This window comes from Lolium rigidum, chromosome 6 (genome assembly GCF_022539505.1).
Source record: "Lolium rigidum isolate FL_2022 chromosome 6, APGP_CSIRO_Lrig_0.1, whole genome shotgun sequence".
NCBI classification, from domain to species: domain Eukaryota; kingdom Viridiplantae; phylum Streptophyta; class Magnoliopsida; order Poales; family Poaceae; genus Lolium; species Lolium rigidum.
This window is the reverse complement of record NC_061513.1, coordinates 240,979,795-240,991,011: the sequence shown is the minus strand read 5'-3', so window position 1 is coordinate 240,991,011 and position 11,217 is coordinate 240,979,795. Positions and strand designations below refer to the sequence as shown.

The 11,217-nt window shown below is 47.2% G+C and overlaps 1 protein-coding gene across 1 annotated transcript; it reads right to left on the bottom strand.

Annotated features, from left to right (window-relative positions):
• Positions 1-2,109: 2,109 nt before the first annotated feature.
• LOC124663872 lies at positions 2,110-6,326 on the bottom strand. The gene is made up of 4 exons (XM_047201523.1): positions 6,152-6,326; positions 5,997-6,064; positions 4,312-4,418; positions 2,110-2,914 (listed from the first exon to the last, which is right to left on the bottom strand). The coding sequence occupies exons 1-4, from the start codon at positions 6,324-6,326 to the stop codon at positions 2,368-2,370; spliced, it is 897 nt and encodes a 298-aa protein (XP_047057479.1). The 3' UTR covers positions 2,110-2,367.
• Positions 6,327-11,217: the final 4,891 nt, after the last annotated feature.

Genomic DNA, 11,217 nt, shown 5'->3' with positions numbered 1-11,217 from the left:
TCCTTTTTGTATGTTTCTCTTGAACAAATGTTACAGGATGCACCTGTATTTGAGGTTGTGAGAAGTATGACTTGGTTCCATTAAGAAAGACTAGTTTCCATGAGGGCGTACCTTTCTCTTTTTTTTGAAGAGAAGGATTCTCATAAAACTCAGCAGCACTTTAAAAAGAGAATGGTGCACTTTTTTTTCCGAAATGGAGCATTGTCCCAGCCTCTGCATTTAAAGGATGCATACAACTTTTCTTTATTAAATTATTTTCAAGACCTTACAAGAGAAATACAAAGATCAATTCGAAGCCACCTTCCTAGCGACAACTCGCTAAACCTATAACAAATGATGAAGGGGTGTTAAGAATAGAGCCACTACCCTAACCTCACACCAACGCACATCATCTAAAAACCAAGTGTTTGCCCAAGCCGCCCATTGGCATTTGAGAAGCACAATCAGTCTAGCAGACCCTTAGTGCACGCCATTACATACACCAGAGAATCGCTACCGCCGTCTTCCGCGAGCCCATCTCCAAGAGAGATCAACGCATTGACCTTGCCAGGCCTATCATCGACGTCGCCACGATGCCAAACGACACCACCATCCTGCGTGCGTCCATCACACTGCGTCTGTCTCCGAGACCCCGCTGCACCATGCCACCGAGACTCTACGACGTCGACACAGCAGAAACACACCGCTCCACCTCAGCACCACCACCATCCGTTGTCTGCTCCAAAAACAATGCCCCCAACAGGTAGAACGACGCTGCGCGCCGCCATCGTCCGATCCGGGACACTGGGATCTGGGGTTTCCCCCGGAGCAGCCCAGGCGAGAAGAAACGTAGAGTGCAGAGACGATGCCTTCAACAAGGTAGCGACGAACAGGCACCACCATCATCTGCCATGACAGATTTCAGGACTGGCTTTCACCGGCAGCCACGCCTCGTTGTCGGGGACTAGATGACGGATCACGAGACCCGCCAAAATAGCCACAAACTAGCCGATCCCCTCCGACGAAAGAGGAGACCACCATCGCCATGGATTCCTCATGCCTCAGGCCGACCACCTCCGGCGAAGGGGAAGGACACTGCCGCTTCAGAACCCGTCCATCCTCAGTGATGCGGAGGTAGCCAAGGGGAACTTCGCGCCGTTGGAGAAAGAGGGAGACGCCTGCCTGCCCAGGCCCAACGGATCCAGATCGGGGCGCAGCACCCACCCACCGCCGCCAACCGCCGAAGATCCGCCCCGGCCGCCGCTACCCCGCCTCACCGCCGTGAGGAAGGAAGAGCCGGTCGCCGCCGCACCCTCCGATCCGCGACCGAGGAAGACCGCCGCCGCGCCACCCGGGCTTTGCCCGGCGATGCCCTGGGCGGCGGCGGCGGGAGAGGAGATCGAGGGAGGGGGTCGAGGGAGAGAGGAGCGGTGGCCGCCCGGCGCGGCGCAACGCTGCCGCGCAGGTGCGGGAGGAGGTTAGGGTGCGGGGCTTGCTAGCTTTTCGAGAATCGTGCTATGTGCATCGCTAAAGTCTGAGATAGCATTTCTTAATGAGCAAACTACATCGGATTGTGAGCTAGACAAACATCTTAGAGTGAATGGTCTATCTTGTATACTAGAAGCTGGCCTAGCTTTGAAGTGCTATTTGAAGTTCACACAGCTTGGGAATATATAAGATCTTGTGATGATCAAAAGAGGTGCTACCGGGAATAGCTGGAACCAAAGGTGTTGTACAAAATTTGCTGCTAGAAGAAGGTTGAAGGCCTCGGCCTGCAGCACCGAAGTAGTTGTAACATTGTTGAGATATGAGAATGACCGGAGGGTTAGATGGTTAGCTTGAGTTGGTGGCTGGGTTCGAATTTCCTCGGACGCTGATTTGCAGCTCATTTAGCTTCTTTTATGAGAATATGCCCATGGGTCTCTTTTTTTTTTAATTTTTTTTTGTGGAGATATAGTTGAGAGCTCTGTGCGTGCAAAGTTTCATGAAGAAATTTGTGCAAAAAAACGATGCTCTAAAAAGACCATTTTAAAGCAATTTTAGAGCACTGCATTTGTTTTGTTTTGCACAGAGCATCGAGAATGTCATTTTATCACGAAAATATGCACCTAAGTATAACACTCCAGCATATTTGTTGCCAAAATAATTTCGATTTTCTTACTATTTACTTTCAATTTACTGTTCATGCAAATGCATATGAGCTCTGGAGCTGAGTTGAATTTCCAAGACAACATAAACTATATCTAGTCAAGTAGAGCTTCTACCATTCTTCGGCATATTTTTCAGTTCTCACAAATTGATAAATGTAAGCTACATCAAGAAGGGGACAAACCATATCGGTTACTACACTCACTAGAGTTGCACATGGTACAACAGCAAGCAAAATATTCAGGCTAGCTTGCTCCTCCACTGTTCTGGCAGTGAAGCTCCAAACACCTGGGCCAGAATAATCTTCTGCCTCTTGTTCAGTCTGCACAATTGCTCAACCCTGCCAGTGTCGCCATTCAATAGCCTGCGCCCATCACCTGCTGCCTTTCTCCTAAGGGAGCAGAGCTGCGCCGATGGATCGGTTGTAGCCACTCCATCGGCATCGGCATCAGCTTCGGGTTCATCTGCTCCCCAGTCTAACTCATCATCGGTCATACCTTTTGATGCCTCATTTGTTGATTCAGGGGCTTCCCGGACATCATCTTTCGCTGCAGCAGTCTCTGTGTGGCTGTCAGTCCCCCACCATTTCAGAGTTTCAGAAGACAGGCCAGATGAGGGGAATCCGTACTTGAAATCATCCATATAGGTGGGGATGTCTTTGGGTTGGCTAACCGAGAACAAGCTTTGTGATCCATTTGGTGCATTTTGTCTACCTGGCACTTGTCCTGCCTTTGCACTTGCACTGCCTTGTTGAGATTTTGGCACTCCTTGGAAGGCAACCGATGACCTATCAATATACCGAAATTAAGGATCAGACAATTGCTGCAAGTTGTTTCTTCAGTACAACAGCATGAAGAAATTATCATTTGGTTCATGAAAGGTTAAGAGAAACTGTAAGACCCTGCATTGTACCATGAACAGGGAAATGGAGAGGATTAATAACATTCAAGAACCTCAGAAATGTACAACGATGTATGAAAAGCTTTGAATGTAAAATAGTCCTGTAGAACAATGGTTTAAACAGAGACCATACCAAACCAGGCTACCACTCCCATAATCCCAAGCCCTCAGAGAGCAGATGGGTAGTTGAACCCTCAACCAGTAACTTATTATGTACCGTAAGATCAAACCTGTCCCATGCCATTCAACCATCCGCCATCTCCCCACGGAAATGAAGGCAAAAAAGGAAATTTCGATTGCAAGGGGAAACGTAAAAGTTGTGATTCGGTTTCTGCTTGGGAAGAAAAGAAGCAATCAAGAAAGTTTGGAAACAAGGAAATAATCAGGAACAAAAGGAGCACTTTTTTTTTCCTAAGCAACATGCATATACAAGGAAGATCCATAGCAACGCACAGGTATTTACAAGTATAGCAGACAGGGAGTTGTCCTTTTGGAGTAGAGATAGATACAGCTGACAAAAAGGAATATTTGCCTCATCAACAATTCCTTCAAAATAAATAATAAAAATAGTTCCAATATTTTCTCACTGGACAACTAAAGTCAGAGACCATTCTATGTTGTTCAGGGTCAGGAGCAGGAACCTTAATATAATCAGTAACCTATAAATAACCTTATACATGAATAAATTCTGTTGTAAAATTAGTTATTCCTATTCATAATAGAAAATAATGCACTGCATCAAATCCAACACTGCTTTGATAAATAAGTGCACAACAAATAGCGAATGCACTATAACTTAGTACTGTTAGCAGAACATGCTATGGATGATCTCAAATAGGCACCGGGAGTAACCAGGAGACATTTGTGCCCTGAACCACCCCTGCGCCACAATAGTTAAGATTGCTCTGGTAATACAAGATCCGTATTTACCATGGCAGATAATAACCTCCCCACGAACATAATAATAGAGCCCATATAAAAAGCTCTAACCTAAGTATTCTTCCTTCACCCTAATCTAGAAATAGGACTTGTCATGTCTTAAATAAGACACCAATATGCAACTGCAAGATATTGAAAAACTTTCCACTTCAGGCAAACTGTCACAATAAAATACCTCACTGAATTGTATTAGTTCTTGAGAACAGCACTAGTAAGTGGTTGTATGTTCCTAGTTAGTTAACATTCAGTGTTTGTATGAGCCTGGTTAACCTTTAGAGGGATTTACTGTTAATAGAAAGAGAAGAAGTTCTCATACATGGAGAATATCAACGGAAAGGTACTCACGTCGTTGATGAGCCAGAAGAGTCCTTTTGTTTTGCAATTCTTGACAACTCAAGAAGTTCCTTGGCTTTCTCTCTTTCAGCAGAATCACCAGCCTTCCCCGAAACAATCTACAAGCACAAATGTTCAAGTAACAATATAAATTATGCGATTTTAAAGGTGTTGCAAGAAAACCAGAAACGGGAGATGTTTTATAACATTAGAAACGGACATGCTATGAATAAATGTTGCAAAGGCTGTATGGAGCAACACGGTCACCTCTTACCAACTGCTTGAGTTTTGTTACAGCAGTTGAATCCTAATGTAAAGAGAAAGCCTTTGGCGTTTGAGTTATTCTCAGCTAATATTAATAATTTTCGGAATCTGTTTGAATTGGTGATATTTTAATACCACGCCCTTCCAAAACTGAAAGATGTGAAAACAATGCATGTTTTTGACATAATAAATAAAGCACGTGAACGCATTCATGTTTACCCATATCTATACTGATATTACCATATAAAATATAAATAAGTATGTCTGAGAATTGTGGTTCGCTCGGTTGGCTAGGTCCGTGAGTACATGCCCAGCCCGCCCGCGTTCGAGCCCTGGACTCCGCAGGGAGCTCATGAGGTTGTTGCTCCTTTATAAAGAAGCTGCTTCCCTGAGGGTCTATTTTTGTCATATGTACAGGTCAGATCTATCAATTCCTACCATCCTAGACGAAGCCAGAATCCATAGGGCAAACAACCACCCCATGGTGAGAAGTTACTGCTAAGGGGGCTAGAAAGATGGCGCATGTGGCGCAGGAGGTCTTCGGGCAGAATCACGGATGGAGTCCTGTGAGGAGGAGGATTACCACCTAGTTTGGTTTCTGCAAAAACTTGCTGAAGACAAAGCTGCAACATCATCATCTATCATCGTTTGTCTTAGCTATCTTTCCCTGTAGTGGTGTGTAGCCTGAAAACCTGTAATTTTGGTTCAACTACCTAGCCTCTGGTTTGTTGCTTGGATGGTTAGGCTTCCTTCTGGCCTCAAGTTGAATAGATTGCAGGTTTTGTCCTGGTTTTCATTTTGAAGTTAGTTCCTTGAACCATGTAAATGTTGTGAGTGACTCTCAGTTTCTAATGAAACTGGGGATCCCCTGTGGGGTTCCTTTTCTCGAAAAAAAAACTATGAAGTAATAATATTTTACTATTTATACGCCGAAGAAGAGTAGGTAAGCAAGTAGTTATGATGATTTTGAGCACAATTTGTGATATTTGTCCCCCCTACGTTCCGGTTCAAGCTCCGCCTCGGACTTTCAAAATTTTATATAAACATATAGTTACGGGAGACGAGAACACATTGTCGCTCTGTAGGCAAGCCATGTGGGTGCGCAGGCAGCCCACCCGGGTTCGAGTCTTGGGCTCAGCGGGGTGCTCCTGGTGTTTTCTTCATCTATAAAAGCAATGGCACCAAGGGCTAGTCCTGGTTGGTCTCATTTTTTTTTATAGTTATGTGGGAGCAGGCTAGAACTTCCAAATGACCATGAGCATGGTAGAGGTGTTCTCGGCTCACACTAAACACATTAGGTTTGGTTCGATGAGTCTACATAAGCATCCCTCTATCTGTGCTAGATTCTGGCAACAGCATGAAGCCATAGACAAGCCATAATTAAAAGTCGAGGTTTTTAGAAACAGGCACAGAGCAGCAGAGAGGATTTTGACCTTCCGATAGGGCCACCTGACGATCCCGTGTGTGCGGCAAATCCTCTTGAGGACGCTGGTGCAGACGCCTGCGGAGAAGATGAGCAAGGTGACCTAGGATGGAGGCGGGGAATGAATTGGGGGAAGTTTAGAGGAGACGGGGTGGGCGTGGTTACCTAGGATGGAGGCGGCCTCGGCGATGGGGAGGGAGAAGAGCTTGGAGATCTCCTCGTACGACAGCGACGCCCTCGTCGGCTTAGGCTGAACCGGCGGCAGCGGCTGCGGCGCATGCGCCGCCGCAAGCTGCTGCTGGTGCTGGACCGGGGGGAACACCTGGGTGTGGGCAGCCATGGGGATGGGGGAAACGTGCATAAAAAGCGCGCGCGCGCGAGAGAGAAGATTTGAAGCAGGCGGGAGCGAGAGCGTGAATGGGATTGAATCGAATCGAAGCGGTAAGAAGGAGGGACGGGGGCGAGCGGCGGAGCCGTGCGGCGGCGGCCTTCCCTTGACGGATCTGCTGCTGCTGCTGGCCGGATGTCCTATTTTACAGACACCGACCGACAGCCGGGCCTACTTATTGGCTTTGTGCGTTGTGATCGGCCAGATCGCATCGGCAAGACAAGTCGAGCCAAAGTGCAAATTCGGAGGCGATTTTGACAAAAATAATCTTTTTTGAAAGAAAAGCACAGACTGACCCTCTGGTCAAACTATTTCACTCATCTAACCCTTTTGTGTGGCGTCTCTTCCATCGGCGGCACCTCACTGTGTGACGCCCGTGCGAGCGACGCCACTCGCTCATCCGATGTGGCGCGATCGATGATGATGTGTGCTCGACTCTGACGTGGCAGGATGTGTGGCACCGCTACCATCGGCGCCACACATTGAAACTGTGTCGCCGCTCGGAAGGGCGCCACACATCCACTTATGTGTGGCGCCCGCGCTCGCCCCAACCCGAGCTCTCATCTCTTCTCCTCTCTGTTCCGGCGCAAGAATAAGGCGGCCCGGCGGTTCCTCCTCCTCCCCGCCATCTCCCCCACCAAATCGGCCATCAATTCGTCAGATCTGTCCAGGCAATCTCTTCCCAACCCCTTTCTCAAGGTATTCTCCTCCGATCCCCATGTTTTCATCCACTAATTTCAAAGATTATGCTTGATTTGGATATGAACCCTAGATGTGAAATCCTAGATTTGGATATGAACCCTAGATGTGAAATCCTAGATTGTGCTTCATTTATGTATGCATGGAACCCTAGATATGTATGTATGGAACCCTAGATATGATTTTTTTGGAACCCTAGATATGAATGTATGTGTGTATGTATGAAACCCTATGTATGTATGTGTTGAAATGCAAAATTGGAGCTTAGCAAATGCATTCTATTGTCTTACATATGCCTACTATGTGCTTAGGAATGGTATGTCTTAGGAAAATTCATATTTAGAACATGTATGGTGATTGTATGGTAGTTCTTATTGTGTGTATTTGTGTAAACATGTAGAATGGTGTGGCTCCTAGATCATGAGTATGACAAGGATCACCGGGCTTTTCATATGACGGAAAGGGGGAAGGTACTAATATTTATTTTTGTTAACACCTCTTGTTTTATTACATTGGATATGGCATAATATTATGTGTCTGGATGTGCTTGTAGGTTCTTCACCCCTTGAAGATTCGTTACCACGGCACAGTAAGTGAAATGCCGTATGACGAGAGGTACACGGAGTTCATCCAGCCTACCGGTCTTCTCCCGTTCATCACGCTTGTAAGCCGGGGGGGGAGAACATGAACGCCGCGGCACTCACCGCCCTTGTCGACAGGTGGAGGCCGGAGACGCACACCTTCCACTTGAGGGCCTGCGAGATGACCCCTACTCTTCAGGATGTTTCCATGATCCTTGGACTTCCTATTCAGGGCGAGCCACTGTGTATGAACACAGCTTCTGATGGGTGGCGCGGACAGATGGAGGACCTTATTGGCCTGGCTCCTCCGGAGCCACAAGATAAAAAGGATAGAACTCCCGCCAGCGCAAATTTCCTTTGGATCAGGACTAACTTTGGTACTTGCCCGCCAGAGGCCGACAATGACACTCTCAGGACATACATCCGAGTGTATTTGTGGTATATGCTTTCGAGGACTCTCTTTGCTGACAGTGGTGGGAAGTTGGCCCACTGGTGTTGGCTCAAGGCGCTTACGGTGTTGGAGCACCAGTGGAGTTGGGGAACAGCGGCACTTGTCTACCTCTACCGGCAGGTGATGATTAGCTATCTGTACTATTCTTCTATAGTAGTCTGCTAGACATAGTACTAACAAAATGTCTTATGTATGCAGTTGGACGAATGTTGTCGCAGGATTGGGAGCGGCGGTATTGGTGGATGCTTGCTCCTACTTTCTGTATGGAGCTAGGACCGCATATCTGTTGGGCGGCCCAGGATACTCAACCAGAGGCCATGGCTTCATTACCAGAACAACCTCAGTGGTGAGAAAGGACCTCCGCCCACCGCCGCTCTCAAACACCACCCAAGATCGGGATCAGGCGAGGCCAGCGTGCGGTGGGACAGGTAATCCAATGGTCATGTACAGGCACTACCGTGAACCGTGATCGGGAGCCCACTTGGGCATACATTTGGGACAATGTCTCGGAGATGACGAGTGATCCAATGGTCATGTACAGGCACTACACTGAGGAGTTGGACACTCTTACCGCTGAGCAGGTAACCGATTTTAAGCCATCACTCTTTTGCTATCCTATTTCATAAGTTTTATTGGCGTGTTGTAAATTTTGAAATATTTGTATGCTGCAGGTGGATTGGGAACCATATGGTACCTTTTACCGTATTGTCTCGGCGATGAGTGACCTCAACCCCAAGTGCTTGGAGGAAGCGGGTTTCTGGCGTATGTGGTGCCCACTCATATGCATGTGGCTTGTTGAATACCACCAGCCGCACAGAGTGATGAGGCAGTTTGGGTTGTATCAGGAGTGCCCACCTCAGTGGCAAGACACGGACCACGCGCTCCATAGGTAAACTTCTTGAATCATGCTATGGAAACTTGTTGATCATAGGAAGCGATAGAATCTAACTTTATCCATTGTGCTCAATATCTTGTAGGCTTGATAGGCATCGGCAGAGGAAGATCACGAATTGGCATGTCCATCATAGGATTCACGTGACAGCGTTCCAACACTGTTTGTAAGCGATACGGAATGGCAGACGTGTCGAGGTTGTCCCGTACGACGTGGCCGGTTTCGACAACTATCTCCAATGGTTTCATGAAAACACGCGTATCGAGTTAGTGAACCACGCGTATGATGAAGACATCTTGGACAACCCCATCGCGTTCGATGAGGTTGCGCAAAGCCAGTACGACAGGTGATGTGGGCATTACCCTTCGGATAACTAGTAGTGTGCTACCTCCTACGGCCAAACCAGGGGCCGATGTGAGGGGATTCGTAGCATAGAAAACAAAAAAATTCCAACCGCAAGAACGAAACACAAGCCAAGATCTAATCTAGTAGACGGTAGCAACGAGGAGATGAAGAGACTAACCCTCGAAGATTCGCAAAGCTTAACGAGATTAGATCTCGGGGTGGATGTAGACGATCACTTGCCGCTTGCAAAAGCGCGTAGAAGATCTTGATCTTGACGGTGCCACAATCGGGCAGACACCTCCGTTCTCGGTCACACGTTCGGTGTTGATGAAGACGACGTCCTTCTCCCCGTTCCGGCGGGCAGCGGAAGTAGTAGATCCTCCTCGGAATCCCGGCAGCACGACGGCGTGGTGGCGGTGGTGGTGGAGAACTCCGGCAGGGCTTCGCCTATGCGCTGCGGGAGTTGTGGTGGAGGAGGAGGCGGCTAGGGTTTGGGGAGCAGGCTAGGGTTTGGGGCGCCGGCCTTGGGGGTGCGGCCAACTAGTGGACTTGGGGTGGTCGGCCCCCTCCCCTTGCTCCTCATTATATAGGTGGAAGCCCCAAGATTTGTAGTCCAAGTCTTCGAATAAGACCCCAACACCAAAACCTACCTTTGGTGGGAAACCTACTCAAGGGGGGAGTCCTACTCAAGGTGGGACTCCCACCCTTCCTTGAGGTGGGGGTGGCCGGCCACCACAGGTGGAGTCCACCTAGGACTCCTCCCTCTAGGGTTTGGCCGGCCATGGTTGTGGAGTCCTTCCGGGACTCCACCTTCCATAGTGCGTTTCTTCCGAACTTTTCTAGAACCTTCTAGAACCTTCCATAAATGCACCGGATCATTTCCAAACTTGGAATATGACTTCCTATATATGAATCTTATTCTCCGGACCATTCCGGAACTCCTCGTGATGTCCTAGATCCCATCCAAGACTCCGAACAAAACTTCGAACTCCATTCCATATTCCATATCTACTCAAACGACATCAAACCTTAAGTGTGTCACCCTACGGTTCACGAACTATGTAGACATGGTTGAGACTTCTCTCCGACCAATAACCAATAGCGGGATCTGGAGATCCATAATGGCTCCCACATATTCAACGATGACTTAGTGATCGAATGAACCATTTACATACGATACCGATTCCCTTTGTCACGCGATATTTTACTTGTCCGAGGTTTGATCATCGGTATCTCTATACCTCGTTCAACCTCGTCTCATGACAAGTACTCTTTACTCGTACCATGGTATGTAGTCTCTTATGAACCATTCATATGTTTGCAAACTAATTAGACGACATTCCACCGAGAGGGCCCAGAGTATATCTATCCGTCATCGGGATGGACAAATCCCACTTGTTGATCCATATGCCTCAACTCATACTTTCCGGATACCTAATCCCACCTTTATAACCACCCATTTACGCAGATGGCGTTTGATGTAATCAAAGTACCCTTCCGGCATAAGTGATTTACATGATCTCATGGTCGAAAGGACTAGGTAACTATGTATTGAAAGCTTATAGCAAATGAACTTAATGACGTGATCTTATGCTACGCTTAATTGGGTGTGTCCATTACATCATTCACATAATGATATAACCTTGTTATTAATAACATCCAATGTTCATGATCATGAAACGATGATCATCAATTAATCAACAAGCTAGTTATACAAGAGGCTTACTAGGGACTTCTTGTTGTTTACATAACACACATGTATCAATGTTTCGGTTAATACAATTATAGCATGTATATAAACATTTATCATAAACACAAAGATATATAATAACCAATTTATTATTGCCTCTTGGGCATATCTCCAACAGTCTCCCA